General features: G+C 45.9%; 1 protein-coding gene across 2 annotated transcripts in view; it reads left to right on the top strand.

Annotated features, from left to right (window-relative positions):
- Nucleotides 1-25742, top strand: part of GLS (glutaminase) — a 1258313-nt gene that overhangs the window by 135871 nt on the left and 1096700 nt on the right. For both annotated transcript variants that reach the window (XM_044303244.1, XM_044303245.1), the window contains exon 3: nt 11995-12116. In XM_044303244.1, the coding sequence (XP_044159179.1) occupies nt 11995-12116 (122 nt within the window). The remainder of the gene's footprint in view (nt 1-11994; nt 12117-25742) is intronic.

Genomic DNA, 25742 nt, shown 5'->3' with positions numbered 1-25742 from the left:
TAATGCACCCATTTAGCTAAATTGCCTTCCCACCTATCCATTGTTTACACTTGGCAACCCATAGATACGGCCACCGCTCCACGGCCGCATCTATGGGCCGCGCTTGCGCAGACCGCACTTACTTTTCACCCAGGCAGCCGGTCATTCCCACGAGACGATCACGTCTGCTACAGAGCCGCGCATGTGCTTTTCATCTTTCTTCAGGGGAGAGAATTGAGGAAAATTAGCGGAGGAGCAGGGGCTTTGTGTTCTATTGACAGCGTTCAGCAGCGCAGCCCTGATTTCCTCAGTGAGTGGTGAGGAGATCGGGGGTGCGCTGCTTTTTATAACTATGAACTTTGTATCGGGTGACGGCAGCTGGCAGCTGAGCCGGAGAGGCGGGGGATGTAGTGCAGAGAGGAGATCCCGGGGAGAGAAGTCGTGCTGCTGCCGCTCTTGCCACAGTCCAGGATTTTGACCCTGAAACACAGGTGTCACTGACAAACAATCATGGTGGTAATGGACAGAAGAGGCTGTGGGTAATGGACTCTTTATATTTATGAGGTCTCCGTACAGATAACGAGCTCGGCCAATGCAGCAAGAAACCAATGCGGGTGAAAGATAGAATCAGATGTAGCAGGGCTGAATAAGCGCTGTTCAGTCACAGTACTAATGGTGAAGGAAATAGACTGATTTAGCAGAGATGTGTATGTGGCGGTTTAAAATCAATGCATGTGAAAGATAGAATCAGATGTAGCAGAGCTGAATATGAAGCTTTTCAGACACAGTGCTAGTGGGGGAGTAGAATAAAGATGTAGCAGGCTGTATAGGAAGCCATTCAGCCAAAGTGATGCTAGGGGACTAGAGTAGCCACATGTAGCTGAGCTGTATATGCATCTATAAAGATACATAGTGTAAGGTTTATACACAACTGGAGTACAGCTGTAATGGAAACAAATCTGCATCAGTGCTGGGGGGTGGGGGATAGTCATGTTTTATGGGAGACAAAAGCACAGATTATACGTTTTACTAGCTGACAACCTTTTGAGCTAATGTATAATATGGAATTATAGTTTTTGATAAACAAAATGGAACTAGCAGCTAAGAACTCAGTGTGATGTCATAAGGAGGTGTGGCTGGCCTTCACTCTAGCTGCCTAAGCCCGCCCAGCCTTATCTGCAGAAAACCAGGAAGTGAACAGCAGAGTGTCTGCAGGGAAGGATGAATAAGCGAGATGAGAATACCCGTTTAAGAGTGAAATTGACCTATAGCTACCACAAAGTTTTGGGTCTTTTCCAGGTTTAGGGAGGATTGTGACAGTGGCTTCAAGGGATTGATTATGCAATTGGGAGCCTGTGAGGAGTGCATTGCACCAAGCTGTTAGATGATGGGTCAAGGTTTTCGAGAACTTTTTAAAGTATCCTACCGGGAAGCCGTCAGGGCTCTTCCCCAGGGGCATAGAGTTTAAAATGCTTGTGACCTCTTTCTCAGTGACTGGGGCTAATAGGGCTTCACCTTCTTTATAGTCTAAGTGGGGTAATTTTAGGTGACGTAAGAAGTCATCGATCATTGAATCATTAGACCCGCTTATCTCTCCCCCTCTGCCAGAGAGCCTTTATAGATCTTGATAGAATTTTTGAAACTCTTTAGCAATGTCGACCGTTTTATGTACTGTAGTACCATCTTTTGTGTTAATACCTGCGATGTACATGGAGTCCTTTCTCTGCTTAATGAGAGGAGACCTCAGTTTCGTGCCTTTATCTCCATGCGGATAGAAGCGGAATTGCGAGTACTGATAAGCTTTTGCATGGCAGATATTAAGGTGGTCTTTCAGTTGGTTTCGCAAGTGAGTCAGCTCAGTTTGTGCATTAAGAGCTCTAGATCATTTATGGATGGATTCTATCAAAGCTATCTGCTTGAGAAGGGAGTTAGGATTTTTTTGTCTTTCTTTCTTAATCTTGCTACCCAGAGCGATAAGTTCTCCCCGTATGACCATTTTATGTGTTTCTCACACAGTCGTCAGAGGCATGACAACTGTAGTGTTATCTTTGAAGAACCAAGACAGTTTTTGTTTGCGGGCATTTGCGTCCTCTTGCTTATCCAGTAATGTTTTGTTCAGTCTCCACTGCCGAGTCTCGGAGGGCAGGCTCGAAAACTGTAGTGAAGTTGATACAGGGACATGGTCTGAGACTGTGATGGGCTCAATGACAGATTCCACCACCATATCAACACAACTGCTCGAGACCAGGATATAGTCCAGTCTCTTATGTGTGTTGTGTGGAGCTGAAAAAGATGTATAGTCTTGGTCAGTAGGGTGGAGCAACCGCCAGGAGTCTGAGATTGGTGTTTGAGAGGAAGGTATTTATTCGACCTATTTAACCTAAGGATGCTTGGGTCAGCTGTGAGGAGCTCTCTGAAGCATCTACTATAGGGTTCAGTGTGACATTAAGGTCTCCACCAATCAACCTTATGCCTTCCGCAAAAGGGGAAAGCTTTTTTAGAGTACTGACAATCCATTGCGCCTGACGTCTATTAGGGCTATATAGGCTAGCCAAGGTTACTACCTGTGTCCCCTTTGCAAAGATATAACGGCTATCTGGATCGGTTTGAGTAATCGTTAATTTCTAACGATAATTTGTTTTGCCTTAGTCCTAACAGCAGCACAGATGGGGTTAACTGCCCCCCCGTGGACTGGTAGGACCGGCGGAATTTTAATGAGCCCAAAGATTAAACCAATAAAAGAACTCCAGCTCCCTTAAAGGGAGGGGTTCATCCCCCAGCCCACCGTGTATGTTACAAGAAAAAAAGTACTTTAGGGCGGGAAATTTGTGTGCTGCTGTTAGGACTAAGGGAAAACAAATTATCGTTAGAAATTAACGATTCCCTTACGTCCTATCAGCAGCACAGATGGGAAGATAGCAAGAAGAATCCCCTAGGGAGGGTCCTCATGCTCTGCAGAAGTAAGGACTGTCTGCCCAAAGGCCGAGAACTCCGATATCCTAGCATCGATCCTATAATGGGAGATGAAGGTAGACTCAGAGCTCCAGGAGGCTGCCTTACAGATCAACTCTAGGGGGAGAAGACTTCTTTCCGCAACAGAGGTAGCTACGGCCCTTGTAGAATGGGCCCTCACAAACTCCGGAGGATCTAAGGCTTGGGAAATAAAGGCTTCCCTAATGGCCTCCTTAACCCAGCGACTAATAGTCGTTTTAGACGCTTTCCGGCCTTTTGACTTACCGGCAAACAGGATAAAGAGATTTTCATCCAACCTGAACTCTTTAGATCTATCCACATAGATCTGAAGGCATCTAGCTATGTCCAGTGGATGTCGAACTGGAGCATCAGAGGAGGAGGCAGAGAGCAATACAGGTAGAGAGACTACCTGATTAATATTTTGGAAGGTAGAAACCTTAGGTCTAAATAAGGTAGAAATTTCAGAAGGACCCTGTCTTGTAGAAACATGGTATAAGGGTAAGATGCGGAGAAAGCTTGAAGCTCCGAAACTCTTTTGGCCGAAGTTATGGCCAGAAGAAAAACCATCTTAAGTGTTAAGAGTTTAAAACTTGCCTCCTCCAAGGGTTCAAAGGGGGGAGATGCTAGCCCCCTAAGAACAACTGACAAATCCCATTGAGGAACGGGTCTCAGTATTGTAGGCTTCAATCTTTCCGCTCCTTTAAGGAAGCGCTTGATGAGCAGGTCCCGAGAATATGGTCTGTTAAGACAGGCCGAGATGGCAAACACTTGGACCTTCAGGGTAGAAGGGGAGAGACCTCTGTCTATCCCATCCTGAAGGAACTGTAGGATCGCTGCGAGGGGCGGATCTGCAAACGCCACCTGATTGGAGCTACACCAAGAGGTGAAGATCCTCATAATCCGGGAGTAGGCCTTTCTGGTAGACTCTGCTCTGGAATGCGATAGAGTTCTCAGGACCGACTCAGAGAGCCCTTCCACTCTGGGAAGGGACTGGTCAACCTCCAGGCTGTCAGGTTGAATCTGTGCAGATCTGGGCAGAGATGCGTGTCCCACGACACCAGGGTCTGCTCCGGGGGGAGTCTCCAATATTGTCCCCGACTCATCTGAATGAGCTGGGTAAACCAGGATCTCTTGGGCCAGAACGGTATGATGGCTATTACCGAGGCCTGATCCTGATGGATTTTCATCAATACCCTCGGGATCATGGAAAAAGGAGGGAAGATGTACGCCAGCCTGAACCTCCACGGTATTGTCAGAGCATCTATCGCCAGGGGGTTGTCCTCCCTGTAAAGGGAACAGAACCTCTGTACCTTGGCGTTGAACTTGGTTGCCATGAGATCCACCTCTGGCATCCCCCACCTGAGGACTAATTGTTTGAAGATCTCCGGATGTAACGACCATTCCATGGTCGGTAGGCCGCGACTTAGGCGGTCCGCGATGACATTGAGGGAGCCTTTGATGTGAGTGGCGAATAGATGGGATAGGTTCAGCTCTGCCCACCGAAGAATTACCCCAATCTCTAAGAGAAGGGGTACGGATCTTGTGCCCCCTTGCTTGTTTATATAAAGCACGGCAGTCATGTTGTCTGACTGGACTTTCACTGCTTTGCCCCGAATCTGAGGGGCAAAGTGAAGGAGGGCTAGCCGGATAGCACGCATCTCGCGGAGATTTGAGGAAAGATGCCGCTCCTGAGGAGACCAGGACCCCCGAACTGGGGACCCGTCTAGATGAGCGCCCCAGCCTACAAGGGACGCGTCCGTGGTCAATATGAGCCAAGCTGGTTGGGTCATAGACCTCCCTTCTGGTAGATGAAACCACCATCTGAGGGAATTCCGAGATTGATTGGATAGGGAGCACAGGGAATCTAGCCCCCTGGGGCTGCCGTTCCACTTGCTTAAGACCTCCGATTGAAGAGGTCGGAGGTGCCATAAAGCCCAAGGGACTGCATCCGCAGCCGCTGACATGAGTCCCACCATCTTCATGAGGGTCCGTATGGAGACTCGTCGTAGTACGTAAAGGAACCTTGCTAGGTCCTGAATCCGCATTCTTCTTTCTGGTGTCAACCGGAGGGACATCTGTAAAGAGTCGACTATGAATCCTAGATAGTGGATAGAAGTCGAAGGGCTCACGTTCGACTTCGACCAGTTGACCATCCAGCCTAGGCGGAGCAGAAAGGATATTGCGACATGAAGTTGGTGGGAAAGTAGAGGGACTGAAGAGGCTAGAAGAAGCCAGTCGTCCAGGTAAGGGACAATGGTCAGACCTTGGAGTCTCAATGCTGCCACTACCGATACTACCACCTTGGTGAAGATCAGGGGGGCAGAAGAGATTCCGAAGGGAAGGGCGGCAAACTGGAAATGTTTGCACACACCTGATATCTGGACCGCGATCCTGAGAAACTTCCGGGAGGAAGGGTGGATCGGGATGTGGAGGTAAGCGTCTTTGAGGTCCAGAGTAGCCATCACATCCCCAGGGTTGAGGAGGTGGCTGACTGACCTTATGGTTTCCATGCGGAACCTGGTCCTCCTTATGAAACGATTGAGAAATCTCAAATCTATAATCGTCCGAAGATCTCCCGTCTTTTTGGGTACCAGAAATACCGGGGAATAAATCCCTGAACCCCTCTCCCCTGCCGGTACCTCCTCCAGGGCTCCCTTGGAAAGGTAGTCTTGGATATAGGCTTCCAAGACCCTCTGCCTGGTTGGCAAAAAACTGCGTGTAGCAATGAATCTTCCTGGGGGGGGGGGGGGAAATAAGGTCTATTAGATAGCCGGTGGTTACTATATTTTGGACCCAGGGGTCTCGAATTTCCTGGGCCCACACGTGACTGAAAAAGAAAAGACGCCCCCCCACAGGGAGGTGGGGGAGGGGTACGGGATAATCGAGAGGCGTAACGGTAGGGACAGCAGGGTTTATCCAAGAGCCTCTGAGAGGCCCATAGTCAGGAGGGCTTTGCCTCCCTGGGTTTGCGGTAGGGATCGACCGATTATCGGATTTACCGATATTATCGGCCGATATTCAGGATTTTGAACGTTATCGGTATCGGCATTTATTTTGCCGATATTCCGATAACGTCCTGGGAACACAGATCGCGCTGCTGACAGCGCTCTCCGTGTTCCCTCAGCAGCAGCACAGGAGAGAATAAGCAGCGTCTCCTCCCCCTGTGCTGCTGCTGCCGCTCCAGCCAATGGGAGGACAGGGGACAAGAGGAGGGGAGGAGCTATGGCCACTGCGCCACCAATGAAGCTTAATCTCACATTAATTCATATACAGGAGGCGGGAGCTGCAGAATCACATAGCCGGCTCCCGACCTCTATTAGCTGTAGCTGCGATCTGCGGTAGTTAACTCCTCAGGTGCCGCGGATCGCAGCTACTGCTCATAGAGGTCGGGAGCCGGCTATGTGATCCTGCAGCCAGCTCCCGCCTCCTGTATACGAATAAATGTGAGATTAAGCTTCATTGGTGGTGCAGTGCGCCCCCCCAAGCCCCCCAGTATCAGACATTGGTGGCGCAGTGCGCCCCCTCCCCCCCCAATATTAGGCATTGGTGGCGCAGTGCGCCTCCCCCCCAAGCCCCCCCAGTATTAATCATTGGTGGCGCAGTGCGCCCCCCCTCCCCCCCAGTATTAAGCAGTGGTGCGCCACCCTCCCCCCCACCCCAGTCGCAGTGCGCCCCCCACAGGATTCCCTCTCCCCTGCTCCTCCGATCGGAGCCCCAGCAGTGTAATGCTGGGGCTCCGATCGGTTGCCATGGCAGCCAGGACGCTATTGAAGCCCTGGCTGTCATGATAAGCTCCATGCTGCTGTGTGCACAAAGCACACAGCAGCAGGGACAGTGTGAGCTCCTATTCACCCTGATAGATCTCTATCAGGGTGAATAGGACAAGGGTTCTAGTCCCTAAGGGGGCTAAAAGTTAGTTTAAAAAAAAAAAAAAAAAAAAGTAATAAAAAAAAAAACATCAAAATATTCAATATAAATGAAAAAGAAAGATTTACAAAAAAAAAAATACACATTAACAATAAACATTAATTTTCAGCAGATTTGTGGGAATTTTTTATTTTTTTTTCAAAAATGAAAATTCCCAGAATATCGGTATAAATTATCGGCTATCGGCCTGAAAGTTCACAAATTATCGGTATCGGCCCTAAAAAATCAATATCGGTCGATCCCTAGTTTGCGGGAACGCCTGGAAAATTTTCTAGGCGGTCCCCCCCAATCCTTACGTCCCTGCTGTCCGGATCGACCTCCGCGGGCCTGTCTTCCCCTGCCTCGAAAGGGCTGCTGGGGAAGGCTCTTCCCCTTTTTGTCTGATAGACCCTCCATAATAGTGTCTAGCTCAGAACCGAAAAGACGGCTAGGTTCAAAGGGGAGCCCACAGAGGTTATATTTGGATGCGTTATCCGCATTCCAAGGCTTGAGCCACAGAGGTCTCCTGGCGGCAGACACCAAAGCCATAGTCTTGGCCGCCAATTTTAATTGGAGTTGGGCTGTGTCACAGAGGAAATCCACCGCTAAGTTGACGGACTTGAAGGCAGCAAGAATATCGTCCCGAGAGACACTCTGGTCAACATCAGTCTGAATCTGGTTCAGCTTGGTTCTGAGGAAGGAGGAGACCTCTGTGGCAGCAATAGAAGTCGAGGCCGAGGCTGCGGCCGCTGAGTAACCTCTCCTGAGGGTGCACTCTGCCCTCCTGCCAAGAGGGTCCTGCAGGCTAGACCCATCGTCTGCAGGAACCAGAGTGCGCCTTGACAACTTGGCAATCGCCATGTCCACCTTAGGAATGGAACCCCATGATTCCACTAAGGGTATAGCCATAGGAAACATAAGCTTAAACTTCCTAGTAAGGACTGGGCCTTTCTCAGGCTTTTTCCACTCCGTGCGCATCACGGAGAGAAGGGTCTCATCTGCCTTAAAGACCCGCTGGGTCCGGCAGGCGGGATCGGAAGACTCCCCGACGTCAACATCATGGTCCCCCGACCTGATGGACCTTAGAAGCTTCTGGGTCTCTTCCGGTGGAAAGAAACCAGAAGACGTCTCTTCCTCATCCGAGGAAGATGACCCCACAGAAAGGGGCATAGGCCTATCGGTGGGGGCGGGCACCTCCATTGGTGTCTGGGAGGGAACAGGTAGTCTCTCATTAAGGAGACTTACGACCCCTTTAATGGAGTCGTCGACATAAGTCTTAGCCCACTGGTACATATCCTGCATGGAAGGCTCGGTAGCAGTGGCGGAACGACAGCTGTTGCATCTGGAAAATGGGCAGCTGTCCTCAAGAGGCGTATTGCAGTCATAGCAAGCCAGGTGTCTACTCTTGGTGGCTGATTTCCGAAGCTGATCGGGCTCTCTGGGAGAGGCCATAGCTAAAAAAAGGGAATAAAAAGGAGAGGAATTTAAAGCATCATTAAATGGAAAATAAGAAAAAAAAACTCCAGTGTTCTAAGCACGAACCAGAGGAGAGAACAAGATAGCTGAGCAAAAGAGAAAGAGCAGTCTGAAGGCAATGTCTCACAAATCAGGAGACTCTGGAGCTAGCTTGTTAAAGCAGCGCAACCAGAGACCGACTGAGGGAAATCAGGGAGCTTAAATAGGATAGCTCCGCCCAGGGGAGTGGCAAAGTCCAAGCTAGAAACCTCCCCCTAAGCACAGCTACAAACAACCCCCTTGGAAAAGAAAAAAAGGGGGGAGAAAAGGCATAAGCCTATAAGGAAATGTCCCCACATATCGCTCATCCCTGCTGCACAAGAAAAAGAACGGCCGGATAAATCCGGCCGGCCGACGCCGAGGAAACCGGAAGTGACGCCGAGGCAAGGGCCGCGTCACTTCCGGTCATGGTGGCGCCCAGCAACAGGAGCGCTGCCGGCTATCGCAGGGGAGTGGGAGGACCTGTGAGCACGGAAAAACACATGCTACAAGAGCGCAATATAAGCGCACGCAGATAAGTAAAAAAGGGACTGAGAACTAAGTCCGCATCCCAAAACCCTTGTCTAAATAATAAAGCAGGGGAAAAAAGAGGAGGACAGAAAAAAACACGGTGGGCTGGGGGATGAACCCCTCCCTTTAAGGGAGCTGGAGTTCTTTTATTGGTTTAATCTTTGGGCTCATTAAAATTCCGCCGGTCCTACCAGTCCACGGGGGGCAGTTAACCCCATCTGTGCTGCTGATAGGACGTAAGGGAATAGTGGTTTTAAAGGGAACTTGTTTAGATATGGCTATACCAACGCCCCTAGAAGCTTTATCAAATGCGCTGGTAAACCAATTCTGAAAGGATGTTTTCTGGAGTGTAGGTAGATGAGCTGATTTAAAATGCAGTGCTTGGAAGAAACAGATGTCTGTGCGTGACTTTTTCAGAAGGCGGGTAACCTGCGATCGTTTCTGTGGGGTGTTAAAACTCCTTACATTGAAGAAGGTACATTTAATTAACGACATTGTGGTGTTCGCAAGATGTTCCTAAAGCGTATGTTGGCGTAGATGTATGTGTGTGACCATGGAAATAGGGTGTAACCATAAACAAAGGTAACATTAGAACTGTAGAACATATCATCAGTAGAAATATCAGGTGTCTCATGCCGAGCAGCACCAGGTTTGCGCAAGTGAACCCCTGGTGAGTGCTTGGGGAGGGGGGGGGGGGGTAAATGGCCATCGATGGACAACGGCTGAATTCCCTGCAGAGTATGGCAAACAATAGTAAATGAAAAGATGATAATAATATCAACCTAGCCATAGGATGAATAACCTCCCAGCCCAGAGGACTACCTAAAGGCTAGGTCCGCTGGATCGCAAGGTCACTAGTGAGAGCAAAACAAATGAATAGAACAGGATCAACTCAGTGCAACATATACTTGCATGATGGTATTAGGGCGATGCGCTAATGGTGGTTCAGCGAAACAGCTTCCTCACACCTAATAATGTTGCTGTCCATAAGTGAGGATATACCCAGAGGTCAAATTCTAAAGCCTCAGGTTCTGTAGGTTGACTACTTCTTCGTCAAGGCCTTGACCCATCTCTGCTCTTCTGGACCCCAAGTTCTGCTGAGGGCAGCCATGACTGGATGTCAAGTGGTGAAGCTTGAAGCAGCTCCCATGCTGTAGGTAGATCTGCAGGTGACCAAATCGTGCACCTCTTTCCTCCGGATGAGAAAGTTAGGCTGATTGGAAAGAGACATTTATAAGGTGTTTTAGTGGCCCTCAGGTGGTCTGTGAGCACCTTCTTTGCTTGCTTAGCGTGGAAGGTGCAAGGTACTGGAACAGGAGTATCTTGGCCCCTTCATATAGGGGGTCTGTATGTTCTCTGGCTGCTTTAAGAACGCTGCCGTGTCCACATATCGCAGCAGGCCGCATACTACATCCCTTGGTAGTTCGTTATCCTTTGGTTTTGGTCTAAGCGACCTGTGGATGCGCTCTATACAGACCTCGGCTGCCCTGTCAGCTCCTAAAAGGCCGAAGAAAATGGCGGTTGCCGCTTCTGGTAGGTAGCACTTCCTGGAGTATATGCTCTGGGAGACCTCGCAGACGGATATTTTTCCTTCTGCTGCGGTTTTCTTAATCCTCTGAGGCATAAGCATTGTCCAGTGATTCAGCGTAAGCAGCGCTGTTCTCTCCCAACGTGCTGGCAAAGGTAAGAATGACCGCCTGTGTATATTCCAGTTTTTCCACGTGATGCCCTATGTGCTTGAGGTCACCCTTAATTTCAGTGAGGTCTTGTAACACCGGAGCCATCGCTGACGATAGGGTTTGTTGTATGAATTTGTGTGAGATGGGCGCTGGGTTGTTTGTGTGAAACCCAGTGTCCTGATCTGAGGGGGCACCATCCGCTCCTTCAGTGTCATGCGCCCAGTCCTCGTGTTCAGACGGCGCTATCTTGTTAGAGCTTGCAGCCGGAGGTCTCTTATTAAGGTTCTTCTTCATGTCCTGAACTCCTCGGACTTGTTTAGGAGGTTCTGTCTTATCTCTGGTGATACACCTTCCAACTTTTCCCATTCTTTGACTGGCTAGGTAGCAAAATTTACCAGTTTGCAGGGTCACAAGGAGAGGAGCTCTCTTACATGCGTCTGACTCGGTAGGCAGTCAGGCTCCGCCCCCCTCTGCAATGTATTTCTTTCATAACATGGTATGTATAACCTTCACCTTCAATTTTAGTGGGAACAGTGTTTTTGGTTTCTCCTTTTTGCTAAGGCATCAAAGTCTGGAGTTAGCTTTGTTGTTGCAATTCACAGAATAGATACTGTGCCTGTATACAGGGCCGCCATAGCGCTTCCCTTCTCCATAGTGCCCCCCATATTGTGCCAGTATATAGGGCCCCCATAGTGCTTCCCCTCTTCTCCATAGTGGCCCCCATTGTGCTTCCTCTCTTCTCCATTGTACCAATCCATATTGTGCCAGTATATAGGGCCCCCACCCTCCTTCTTGCCACAGTATACTATAAATCATAAAAACAATAAACACATATATTTACCTTATGCTGATGTCAGTGATGCGATGCAGGCCTTTTCCTTTGTCTGTACGCAATGACATCATCGTGCCGCCTCACCTGCCTCTGTTAGGCTACAGGCCTAGTTCCTGTACCCTATCAGAGGAACGGGCAAGGGAGATGCTTCTCCCCTGCTCCTCCGCACCATTCATCTGTATCACAGTCCTGAGGACGGCGATACAGATGAATACGGAGATGAGCGCTTCCACAATGGAAGCGCTCATCTCCACTCCTGCTGCCTCCGGACAGCTCTGCGGGCCGGATAAAAAGGTCCGCCGGGCCATATTGTAGTTTGCCCATCATTGTACTAACCGCTAAATTCTCTGAACATCCTATGAGATCTGCAGTTTTGGAAGATACCTGACCAACTCTTGACAGATGCCATTATGAGATAATCAGTGCTATTTATTCTACCTCTGTGGTTTTATTGTTGTGACAGTTTTGCATATTTGAACTGTGAAGTTTGTGGTCTAGATTTAAGAAATGTTGACCATATCTGAACTATCCACAGAAATTACTCCAGATTAAAATTGGTTGTGTCCTTTAATGTGTTTTAAAAAATTTTTTCTTTCACAGGCATTAAAGTCTACAGGTCTGCGCACCTCTGATCCAAGGCTAAAAGAATGCATGGATATGTTGAGACTTTCTCTACAAACATCATCTGATGGCGTAATGCTGGACAAAGAACTCTTCAAAAAGTAAGTACTTATATTTTTATTTTTCAAAATTACTACATTAACTTAGATTAAAGGTCATAGCATTTTTATATTTTTGCATTGTACTTTGAGCTAAAAATCATTTTTCAGTTGGTCTTTATTAACCACCTCAGCCCCCCTAGCTTAAACCCCCTTAATGACCAGACCACTTTTTACATTTCTGCACTAAACTACTTTCACGGTTTATTGCTCTGTCATACAACTTACCACCCAAATGAATTTTGCCTCCTTTTCTTCTCACTAATAGAGCTTTCATTTGGTGGTATTTCATTGCTGCTGACATTTTAACTTTTTTTTATATTAATCGAAATTGACCGAAATGTTTGCAAAAAACTACATTTTTCACTTTCTATTGTAACATTTTTCAATTAAAACTACATTTCTATATACATTTTTCTCTAAATGTATTGTTCTACATGTCTTTGATAAAAAAAATGCAATAAGTGTATATTTATTGGTTTGGGTAAGTTATAACGTTTACAAACTATGGTGCAAAAATGTGAATTTACGCACTTTGACTTTCTGAGCACCTGTCATGTTTCCTGAGGTTCTACAATTCCCAGACAGTAGAAACACCCCACAAATGACCATTTTGGAAAGTAGACACCCTAAGGTATTCGCTGATGGGCATAGTGAGTTCATGGAAGTTTTAATTTTTTGTCACAAGTTAGCGGAAAATGATTTTTTTTTTCTTACAAAATCTCATATTCCACTAACTTGTGACAAAAAAATACTATTTTACATGAACTCACCATACCCCTCACAGAATACCTTGGGGTGTCTTCTTTCCAAAATGGGGTACTTGTGAGGTATTTATACTGCCCGGGCATTTTAGGGGACCTAAAGCATGAGAAGTAGTTTGGAATCCAAATGCGTAAAAAATGCCCTGTGAAATCCTGAAGGTGCTCTTTATAATTTGGGCCCCTTTGCACACCTAGGCTGCAAAAAAAGTGTCACACATGTGGTATCTCCGTACTCAGAAGAAGTAGGGAAATGTGTTTTGGGGTGTATTTTTTTACATATACCCATGCTGGGTGAGATAAATATCTCTGTAAATGACAACTTTTCCCATTTATTTTTTTTATACAAAGTTGTCATTTTACAGAGATATTCATCTCACCCAGCATGGGTATATGTAAAAATACACCCCAAAACACATTGCCCTACTTCTCCTGAGTACGGCGATACCACATGTGTCACACTTTTTTGCAGTAGGAGGGCATTTTAGGCGTTTGGATTCTCATGCTTTAGGGCCCCTAAAATGCCAGGGCAGTATAAATACCCCACATGTGACCCCATTTTGGAAAGAAGACACCCCAAGGTATTCCGTGAGGGGCATGGCGAGTTCATAGAAGTTTTTTTTTTTTTTTAAATTTCCTCACAAAGTCTCCCTTTCCGCTAACTTGGGACAAAAAGTTCAATCTTTCATGGACTCAATATGCCCCTCAGCGAATACGTTGGGGGGAGGGGGGCAACTTTCCAAAATGGGGTCATTTGTGGGGTGTGTTTACTGTTTTGGCATTTTGGGCGGGGCTAAATTGTGAGCAACCCTGTAAAGCCTAAAGGTACTCGTTGAACTTTTGGCCCCTTTACGCACCAAGGCTGCAAAAAAGTGTCACACATGTTGTATCGCCGTACTCAGAAGAAGTAGGGCAATGTGTTTTGGGGTGTCTTTTTACATATTCCCATGCTGGGTGAGAGAAATATCTCTGTAAATTGACAACTTTGTATAAAAAAAATTAAGAAGTTGTCATTTACAGAGATATTTCTCACACACAGTATGGGTATATGTAACAATACACCCCAAAACACATTGCCCTACTTCTCCTGAGTACGGCGATACCACATGTGTCACACTTTTTTGCAGCCTAGGTGCGCAAAGGGGCCCAAATTCCAATGAGTACCTTTTAGGAGGGCATTTTTAGGCATTTGGATTCCAGACTTCTTCTCACGCTTTAGGTCCCCTAAAATACTAGGGCAGTATAAATACCCGACATGTGACCCCATTTTGGAAAGAAGACACCCCCAAGGTATTCCGTGAGGGGCATGGCGAGATCCTAGATTTATTTTATTTTTTTGGGCACAAGTCAGTGGAAAATGATTTTGTAAGAGAGAAAAAAAACAAAAAACATTTTCCGCTAACTTGTGCCAAACAAAAAAATAAAAAATTCTAGGAACTCGCCATGCCCCTCACGGAATACCTTGAGGTCTCTTCTTAACAAAATGGGGTCACTTGTGGGGTATTTATACTGCCCTGGCATTTTAGGGGCCCTAAAGCGTGAGAAGAGGTCTGGAATATAAATGTCTAAAAATTTTCACGCATTTGGATTCCGTGAGGGGTATGGTGAGTTAATGTGAGATTTTATTTTTTGTCACAAGTTAGTGGAATATGAGACTTTGTAAGAAAAAATAAAAAAATAATTCCGGTAACTTGTGCCCAAAAAAAATCTTATATGAACTCGCCATGCCCCTCAAAAGTGATCATTATAGCGCCGCAGCGATTTTACGGTGTTTTTGCAGTGATCAGAAAAAATTTCTGTCATTGCGGTGGGGCGGACTGAACGCAAGTGTGCGCACAAAATCAGGCCTGATCGGACGAACACTGCGTTTTTTGTAGAGCCTATAGAACATGTCCTGTTCTTGTCCGCAATTGCCGACAAGAAAGTTGAATTAGTCTTACCGGTAATTCCTTTTTCGCGAATCCTCCATGACGGCACCTTACTTGGAGATTATCCTCCTCCTCCAGCCAGGCAGGGACAGGAAGGTTCAAAAGGGCCCGCCTCCTCACTTTTCTTCAGTGTCTTCTGGACTTGACAGGCCCTAAACTTACACACTTATTCGTGACCGAAGTTACTTATCTATTCTTTGTTATACATATTAAACCTCATACATATAACTCTAGACTAATTATTAACTTTATAACTAGTACTTTCCTACCGTAGGATAGGTCTCTTTTAGAATCAATATCTATCCTATAGTGTTTTACAAAGGTATGCGGATTCGACCAGGTTGCTGCCCTACAGATCTGATCCAAGGAAGCGGATGCTTCTTCCGCCCATGAAGTCGATACTGCCCTTGTTGAATGAACCTTGATATTTACCGGGGGTCGTTCTCCTATTGCTATGTAGGCCTCTGAGATGGCCGATTTTAACCACCGTGTAATAGAAGGTTTGGACGCTTTTAATCCTTTCCTACTCCCTAAGAATTGGACAAATAGGTTATTAGATTTTCTCCAGTCTTTAGTTTCTGATATATACTTCAGAACACACCTTCTGACATCCAAAGTGTGAAAAGCCTCTTCTTTTTTAGATCTGGGATTTTCACAGAACGAAGGGAGAACCACCTCCTCCATTCTATGGAACTCCGAGACAACCTTAGGTAGAAAGGAATTGTCGAAACTTAGAATTATACTGTCGTCCCTGATCATCATGAAGGGTTTTTTAACCGAGAAGGCCTGTATCTCGTTAACCCTACGTGCAGAAGTAATGGCTACTAGGAATACTGTTTTAAGGGTCAGATATCTGATATTTGCTGACTCAGGGCTCAAAGGGGGGTTTAGTGAGACCGGAGAGGACAGAGTTTAAATCCCACGGAGCGACTAGAGGTCTACTCTGGGGTCTGAGTCTGACGGTTCCCTTCATGAAGCGAATGATCCACGGATTAAGAGCTATTTTTTCATCTAAGTAGGCACTTAATGCTGAAATTTGAACTCTAAGAGTACTAGGTTTTAGCCCTTTATTAAAACCTTCTTGAAAAAAATCCAGAATAGACAGAATACTCCCCCTGGAGCTAGAAGTATTTTCTGAACACCAGGAAACATATCTCTTCCAGATTTTGCGGTAAATTTTATTAGTGACTTCTTTTTTGCTGGATAACATGGTATTAATTACTCTGTCCGATAAACCCTTAGATTTTAAGACTGCCCTTTCAGGATCCAAGCAGAGAGGCGCAGACTTTGCGTTTTTGGGTGGAAAACTGGCCCTTGACAGAGGAGGTCTTTCGACCAGGGTAGAATCCAAGGATCCTCCCTGGACATCTTTGCCAGGAGAGGAAACCAGGATCTCCTCGGCCAGTTGGGAACAATCAGGATTACCTCGGCCCTCTCTTTTATTTTCCTGAGGAAACCTTGGAATCAGAGGCAGAGGTGGGAAACAGTATGCCAGTTGGAAATTCCAAGGAAGAGCTAGCGCATCTGTTCCTGCACTCCTCGGATCCCATGGATCCAGGGAAAAATTGGTTGGTAATTTTGCATTTATTTTGTTTGCAAAAAGGTCTATTTGGGGAAGACCCCACCTTTGTGTTAAGGTCTGGAAAATTTCCTCCTTTAAACTCCACTCCCCCGGATCTAATTTCCTGCGGCTGAGGAAATCCGCTTGTATGTTTTGCGTCCCTTTTACAAAGACCGCTGACAGGGAAAGGAGATTCTCCTCCGCCCACAGGAAAATCTTGTTGGCTAGGGCTTGTAGTTGTTTGCTTTTTGTTCCTCCCTGGTGGTTTATATATGCTACCACCGTCTTGTTGTCTGATCTTATTTGTACGTTGGACCTTTTTAACTCCTCTGAGAAGTAACTCAGAGCCTCCCACACCCCCAGAAGTTCCCGGTGATTTGATGAGTACCTCTTCTGGGATTGTGACCACTCCCCTTGGGCTGACATTGTTTTGAGATGTGCTCCCCAGCCCCAAAGGCTGGCATCCGTGGTGAGGATCACCTGATCTCTCACTAACCATGGAACTCCCCTCTGTAAATTTTTAAATTTAATTCCCACCATTTTAGTGAGGACCGAACGTGATCCGGATTTGTTATAAGACTGTCCAGGATATCTTGTTTCCGGTTCCATATTTTTAACATAAACGTCTGAAGAGGACGGGAATGTATTTGCGCCCACTTCACTGCCGGGATACAAGCTGTAAAGGATCCTATCAGGGCCATCGTTTGTCTTATGGTGTGGGATCTTTGTTGCCTGAACTGTTTTACTTGGGATTGGATTTTCGTGATCTTTTCTGCTGGTAAAAAGCATTTTTGGCTCACCGAGTCTATGAGAATTCCCAGAAAAACTATTTGTTGCGTGGGAACTAAGTGGGACTTCTCCCGATTTAAAATCCAACCCAGTTCCTCCAGTCTGCCTATCGTTTTGGATAGATTGGTCTCTAGGTCTTTCCGGGAGTCCCCCACTACCAAAAGGTCGTCCAGGTATGGAATTATCATTACTTTTTCCTTTCTCAGAGGGGTTATTGCCTCTAGCATAATTTTTGTGAAAATCCTGGGGGCAGTCGTTATCCCAAAGGGTAGAGCTTGGAACTGGAAATGTTTTAGCTGCCCTTGGACCCATACCGCTACTCTCAGGAATGGTTGAGACCCTGGATGGATGGGTACGTGAAAATACGCATCTTTTAAATCTATGGATGCTAGAAACGCCCCTTCTTGTAGAACTTTGACCGTGGTTCTTATAGATTCCATCCTGAATTTTTCGTACTTTATGGACCTGTTCAGGGCTTTCATATTTATAATGAGATGCATTTTCCCGTTTGTTTTTTTTACCAAGAATACCCTGGAATAACAGCCCAGACCGACTTGGTCCGTAGGTACCGGAACTAAGACGTTCATCTGAACTAGAAGTCCGATTTCTTGCTCCATGCAAAGCTGGAGATGTTCCGAGCTCTGAACTGGAGTCTGAATAAATAGAGGGGGGGGACTCCTGACAAAGGGAATACTGTACCCCTTGTGGAGGGTATTTAGTAACCAGTGGCTGCATAAGTATTTTTCCCAGCAATCCACAAATTTTCCCAGTCTTCCCCCCACTGGGGCTCTGGCGTCATTTTTTGGAAGATTCCTCGGAACGGGGAGAGAACAAAAAACCCTTCCCTTTCTGTCTTCCTGATCTCCAGTTTTCCGATTTACTCCTTTTATTTTGAAAACTAACCTTTTTTGGGGGACGAAAAAAGGGAGCTTTCCTCTTCTTTTTATCCTCTGGAAAATTCTTTTTAGAATCAGAAGCTTTCTCTAGAATTTTATCTAAATCCTGACCAAAGAGAAGGTTACCATGAAACGGAATGTTACATAGTTTTGCTTTAGAACCTGTGTCACCAGACCAAGCTTTTAGCCAAAGTGCCCTTCTAGAGTTATTGGCTAGAGCCGTAGCTCTTGCGGCCAGCCTGACAGAATCCGCTGTTGTGTCTGACAGAAAATCTACAGCTTTTAATAAAAGAGGGAAGGAGTCTGCAAAGTTTTCGTATGGGGTATTGGACTTCAATAGTATATCTAGTTGTTCCAACCAATTTTTTAGGGATCTAGCAACGGACGTGGCCGCGATATTAGGTTTAAACAAAGCCGCGACCGCCTCCCAGGTTCTTTTAAGGCTAGCATCCACTTTTTTGTCCATAGGATCACGCAATGATCCTGTATCTTCGAATGGTAAAGAGGAACCTTTAGCTAGTTTGGAGAGTGACACGTCAATTTTAGGACAACTCAAGAACGGGGACAGTTCTTCTTCGTCAAAAGGAAGCCTTTTCCTAATTGTTCGGGGTAGGAAAACCTTCCTGTCAGGATTTTTCCACTCCCTCAAGATAAGAGACTGCAGATTTTTGTGTACCGGAAATACCCTTTTCTTCTTGGTTTCTAATACTGAAAACATTCTATCCTGGGCGGACTTGTGTACTTTTTCTTCCTTAATTTCCATGGTATCCCTAACCGCTTTTAATAGATCCTTTATATCGTCAGATGAAAACAGATAATTTTTAAAATCTCCATCAGAGTCGGAATTATTACTATCCTCATCGCTATCTGAAGAAACATCAGAGGAAGATGAGGAGGTTTTTAAGGGGGATTTTTTCCTGGGCCCCTGTTTGGAAGTAGATGAAACGTTAGCGGCTGCAGAAAAATCTGAGAAAGCGGTTTTTATTTCCTGCTTAATCAGGCACTGCAATTCCTGTTTCAGGGACGGGGCTTCTTCCCTAACAATGCTATCAATGCATTTCCCACAAAGTTTTTTAGCATAGTTATCAGGGAGTTTGGCTGAACATACGCGACATCTAGGAACTTTAGATTTCGGCAATATTTTAGGCCTTACAGAACTATCTTTGTCACTCTTCCATACAAAAAAAGGGGAAAGATGAGAAAGACTTGGTAACAGTGCAAGCAGCATTCCATACTCACAACCTGGATGTCACTCACAGCTACAGGTTGGTCCATAGCTTCCTCCTGATCCATATGTGCGGATGTCTGAGGCTGCAGGAAGCTTGCAAACTCTCTGGTCAGAGGCCGACATCCGACTTGACCAGGGCGCCAGTTTTTAAAAGGTACGTATGGCCGGAAGTCTCCCCAGGACCTCCGACGTCATCCGGCCCGGCAACTCTCCGGCTACCATAATTAGGCCCCCAGATGACATCACCCGCCGGAGCCGAGAATCTCGGGCAGCGGGCAGCCTAGAAACCGGAAGTACTCCTTGAGTGTCCGGTTGCCGCGGCCTGCCACTACGCGCTGGCGCGCGCGAGTTTTGAAAAAAGGAGAGGACCGCGGCAGGCGTCCATGGAACGGACTTACTTGCCTAAGGTAAGACCGTGGCTGGCGCAATGCACCCACCATCCGCGATAGCTCCCGACCGAAGCACGAACGTAGTCCTATCTTCCGCCTGGCAGGGACAGGAAGACACTGAAGATAAGTGAGGAGGCGGGCCCTTTTGAACCTTCCTGTCCCTGCCTGGCTGGAGGAGGAGGATAATCTCCAAGTAAGGTGCCGTCATGGAGGGGAGGGGAAAAAGGCATTTTCTATATAGTTCTGGCAATGTGCGGATCCGCAAAATGTGGAAAGCACATTTGCAAAACACATACGGACGTCTGAATGGAGCCTCACAGGGGGGTGATCAATGACAGGGGGGTGATCAGGGGTTAATAAGGCGTTAATAAGTGACGAGGGATGGGGGGTGGGGGGTGTAGTGTGGTGCTTGGTGCTACTTATTACAGAGCTGCCTGTGTCCTCTGGTGGTCGATCAAAGCAAAAGGGACCACCAGAGGACCAGGTAGCAGGGATATCAGACGCTGTTAACAAAACAGCGTCTGATATACCTTTCAAGGGTTAAAAAAAATATTGTAGCTACAGCCTGCCAGCGAATGATCGCCGCTGGCAGACTGTAGATCCACTGGTTTACCTTGCGATCCTGTGTGCGCGCGTTCACAGGAAATCTCGCCTCTCGCAAGATGATGCGCTGGCGCGTCTAGGAGGAACAACAGGGCCGCCGCCAGGACGCAATCCTGCGTGCGGCGGTCCTGAGATGGTTAAAAATTTTGAATTTTTTTCTTAGCTGAGATGTTGTAGTAGAAGCCGGTGAAGCCTGTGGATTTTCTGTCTTTTCGGAGCAGATATTGAGTTTGGAGTTTTATTTTTTGCAGAATAAGAAGTGGGAGTTAAATACACAGTTAGTGACAGGTGGATAAAAATCTATATATATATTATTTTTTATCTGATTTTTTATTTTTTTTATTTAAATCTGATTTTTTTTTATATGCTTTTTGAGGAAAAAATATTACTATCCAAAGGTTATTCCATCATGAAATAAAGATTTGTTTTTTAATTATGTAGAATAAGGCTGTATATGTTTAATTTTTTTGGTAAATAAATCCCATAAATCCATTCACAATGGGAGGGAAGAAATGCAAATGAGCTCTTAACAAGCTTTGCCTCTAATGCCACCAGATGTAAGGAAGCTATCCTATAAGTCAATATTCAGCTCTTAAAATAAGCCTTAAAGGGATTCTGTCACCAGTTTTTTGCCCCTCCATTAAAAAATATGGTTATGTTCAGGGAGCTTTAGTGATTCCTAATGTGGTCTTATAACTGAAATCTGTAGGCTCATTTTGTCTAAAAAAACGTTATAACCGACCTGTCATTCATTCAACTAAGGTGCCCAAGGGGATGTGCATATCTTCCAGATGCCGCCCGCACCCGCCGCCGTTCGTGCCCTGCTCCTCCTTTTCTGACATCAGCGCCGCCTCAGAATCCTTTGTTACGCCTCCGGCTCTCCCTCACTCCCCCCTCCTTCTTCTCTAACATCTCGCGTGTGCGCACAGGCTGGCGCCAGTGTTCAGGTCATCGGGAGGTTGAGCGAAGTGCCGGCGCATGCGCACTTCGCCCCATGAAGCCGAACGGAGAAGTCCGCACGGGCGCATCAGGCACAGGCCTGTGCGCACGCGCGAGATGTTAGAGAAGAAGAAGAAGGGGGGAGTGAGGGAGAGCCGGAGGCGTAACAAAGGATTCTGAGGCGGAGCTGATGTCAGAAAAGGAGGAGCAGGACACGAACGGCGGCGGGTGCGGGCGGCATCTGGAAGACATGCACACCCCCTTGGGCACCTTAGTTGGATGAATGACAGGTTAGTTATAATGTTTTTTAGACAAAATGAGCCTACAGATTTCAGTTATAAGACCACATTAGGAATCACTAAAGCTCCCTGAACATAACCATATTTTTAAATGGAGGGGCAAAAAACTGGTGACAGAATCCCTTTAAGACATGACTTGGATATTAAATAAGCCAGCACCTTATCTGCAGACAGCTGTTTCGGGGTCATTGCCCCTCATCAGTGCAGAGCAGAGAGTACTGGCTTAACTGGGTAGGAGGCCTGTGTCCGAAACAGCTGTCTGCAGATGAGGTGCTGGCTTATTTAATATACAAGTCATGTCCCAAGGCTTATTTTAAGAGCTGAATATTGACTTGTAGGATAGCTGCCTTACATCTGGTGGCATTAGAGGCAAAGCTTGGTAAGAGCTCATTTGCATTTTTTCCCTCCCAGAATTCCAGAGAATATCAAAAAGAAGAAAAAAGGAGAGGAGGCAGTGCCTCGTGTGTAGAACCTTACAGTAATGGGTAATAGCAAATACACTGATTATGCTTACCGAATGGGGTTGTGATGGGTCACAACGCCTCCGAATTGTTTTGCTGGATATTACCCGTCCAGCTTATGGGAATGTCTGCTTCTGCTGCCCTTGTCTATGCCCCTTGCCGTGAATAACGGTTAGCGGGATAAGGATACAATATTTATATAATAATAATATATTATATTATAATTATTTTATTGTCCTGTTGAAAGGGGCTGTTTGCCCCTGAAACGCATCAACCTTTGAATAAAAGATTACCTTTTATTGGTAACATTGCAGTACAGAGTTTCTTCTGCATCAGCGCCACCCGGAATGGTCTGAATTCTTCTTTCACGACAGAATTCTAGAAAAGCATGTATGGCCTAAAAGTCTACTCACACTGATTAAGGTGCTCTCTCCCTAAGGAGAGTTAGTTTCCCCCTTTGTCCATTCACAATGTCATGCTCTTCCAGAGGTTTTTGTAAGATTATTGGGCAGTTTCTCTGCCTACAAGATGATATCACAGATGCTTGGTTTACTTTTGCAGTTCTCAAAACTGAATTTGACTCAGCAGAGATCACATGCCTCTTCACAGCAAAAATGTTATAACATGAACAGAGTTGAGAAAAAGACCTTAATCCTAACTTCTACAGACCTATGAATAGAGAATCGACCTAATCAAACTAATATGAAAAGTTGTTATTATAAAATCTTTATCTACTTGCATATTATAAGTTATACCAGAAAGAATGAGTCTTTATGTAGAAAACTATGATTTAAATCAAGCCTTACTGACTAGTGATTTAAATCAAATCCACCCTGGTTAATGAACAACAAATATTCAGTACTGAACATAGCCCATGTTGTCATAAAGATATAGTATGGATGATAAATCAAAGCTTTGTTAAAAACAAATACAAAGGGAAAGAAGAAAAAAAGCAAAGGAAATAGAATGTGATGTGTGTGGTGCTTTGAGTACACATGTTATATGCAAATTTCCCTGTCTACATAATCTTCAAAGAGCATCATTTTAATCCTTGTTAGTCATCAGTTTGAGGCCCCATACACACGGCCGTGTTTCACGGCCGTGTGCGGGCCGTGGAACCGCGGCCTGGATCCCTCCTGAGAGCAGGAGCGCACGGCGTCACTGGTTGCTATGACGCTGTGCGCCCCCTGCTGCCGGCACAGTACAGTAATACACTGGTATAGATCATACCAGTGTATTACTGTATTGCGGCGGCAGCAGGGAGCGCACGGCGTCATAGCAACCAGTGACGCCGTGCGCTCCTGCTCTCAGGAGGGATCCAGGCCGCGGTTCCACGGCCCGCACACGGCCGTGAAACACGGCCGTGTGCATGGGGCCTGATTCTTATCATTAGATGCCATGTTTTCCAGTCTCATTAGGAAATTGACTTCCATAACCCATTCACCTAGAGAGGGAGCTACAATTGACATACAGTGATGGGGAATAGTGATTCTGGGTGCAGTCACAAACGAGCAAAAAATTTTGGATAGAAGAACAATCTGAGTGGAGATAATAAGGTGGCTGCTGAATGACTTCTCACTGGATGAACAGCATGAAAACAGAACTAGGGTATCTTCTTTATTTCCCTCTCTGGCTATATTACTGTCAGGGACGAGGAGGGCATATGCATCCTTGGCTCTACAGAACCTGTGAGAACAATGAAAAAAAAAAAAACATTTGCAAAAAATGAGTATGTGAACCCTTTGGAATTACCTGGATTTCGACATTGATTACCACTAAAACATGGTCTGATTTAAGAGACTTTAAATGACCGGGCTCATTTTCACCTTAAGGACCAGGCCATTTTTTGCAAATCTGACCAGTGTCATTTTAAGTAGTGATAACTTTAAAACGCTTTGACTTATCCAGGCCATTCTGAGATTGTTTATTTGTTTTTTGTTTTTCATCACATATTACTTCATGACACTGGTAAAATGAAGTAAAAAAAATTCATTTTTATTTTAAAAAAAAATACCAAATTTACCAAGATTTGGAAACAATTAGCAAATTTCCAAGTTTCAATTTCTCTACTTCTATAATACATAGTAATACCTCTGTGTGCCGTGTGGTTTTTGGAAGGCAGATTTAGCTGGACTGGTTTATTTACACCATGTCCCATTTGAAGCCCCCGTGATGCACCCCTAGAGTAGAAACTACATAAAAGTGACCCCATTTTGGAAACTACGGGATAAGATGGCAGTTTTGTTGGGACTATTTTTAGGGTACATATGATTTTTGGCTTATCTATATTATATTTTTGTGAGGCAAGGTTACCAAATACCGTATAGAAATTCTGAAATGTAATCTTCATTTGCCATAAACTGTTGAGTAACACCTAAAGGGTTAATAAAGTTTGTAAAATCAGTTTTGAATACCTTGAGGGTTGTAGTTTCTTAGATGGGGTCACTTTTATGGAGTTTCTACTCTAGGGGTGTATCAGGGGGGCTTCAAATGGGACATGGTGCCAAAAAAAAAAGGCCATCAAAATCTGCCTTCCAGAAACCACACGGCGTTCCTTTCCTTCTGCGCCCTGCCGTTTGGTCATACAGCAGTTCACGACCACATATGTGGTATTTCTGTAAACTGCAGAATCAGGATAATAAATATTAAGTTTTGTTTGGCTGCTTTGTTACTGGAAAAAAACTGATTAAAATAGAAAATTGCTGTTTTGGCACCGTTTTTATTTTTTTTGACAGTGTTCATCTGAGGCACGTGTCACACTGAGTAGTGGTGTCCTTCCGTATCCCCCTCCTGTGACACACTCTGCACTTTTTTTGGGTTCGTCCATTATTTCCAGTATGGGGGACTACACCTGGAAAGTGTTGGCCAGGTACTCCGGCCTGCTCTTTCCCGGTCAGAAAAGATCAGGGCCTTGAGGACTGCCTCATAGAACTGAAGGAATGTCCCTGTGTTGCCAGTGCTCTGGGACAGCACAAAAGAGTTGTACAAGGACATCCCTTTTGTCCTTATATCTGACCAGCAACAGGTTTCCACTGGTAAGGGCACGGGTCGCACCCCTTGGGATAGGTACCTGGAGGCGGTGGGTAGGGAGGCCGCTTTTATTTTTCTGCACTGTCCCACAAGCAGACGTGGATCTGGTGGCGAGGGACTGGAACAAGCGGATACTAGTATAAAAGTTATCCACATACAGGTGGTAACCTTTATCTAGCAGTAGGTGCATAAGTTTCCCGCTAACACCCAGAGTGGGGGGATATTCTAGTGGTTGAATACGGGAATCTCACCCCTCGTACACACAAAACTGTACTCTCACAAAGTTTGTACAGTTTACCCCAAAGTGATCGATGACCGGCCTTATTTTGTACAGGCTGTCATAGGCAGGATCACCTTGGGGGAGAGATGCTGCATTATCTGCATAATGCAGGCATTTCCGGATGGCCTCAAACCGGGAGCGTGTCATGGCCGTACTGTAAAGTGGGGTCTGGTAGAGGACGTCCTCACTCCAGTAATGTCTGACACTAGGTTTCTTGATTAGGCCCATGTGCAGCACGAGGCCCCAAAATATCCTTATTTTGGCTGCACTGACCGGAGTCCAGCCACCGGGCCTAGCCAAAAAGGAGCCCGGGGGTTGAGCAACAAACTGTTGGGCGTACAGATTTGGTTGCTCCGCCATTAGATTTATAAAGTGGTCACTGAAAAAAAAGACTAAAGTAGTCGTATACCGTGAAGCCCACTGTGGAAATCTAGATTCCTGGTTGGCCTACAAAATCAGGAATCA

Source organism: Bufo gargarizans, chromosome 8 (assembly GCF_014858855.1).
Source record: "Bufo gargarizans isolate SCDJY-AF-19 chromosome 8, ASM1485885v1, whole genome shotgun sequence".
In the NCBI taxonomy this organism is placed as follows: domain Eukaryota; kingdom Metazoa; phylum Chordata; class Amphibia; order Anura; family Bufonidae; genus Bufo; species Bufo gargarizans.
This window is presented reverse-complemented; position numbering and strand designations above follow the sequence as displayed.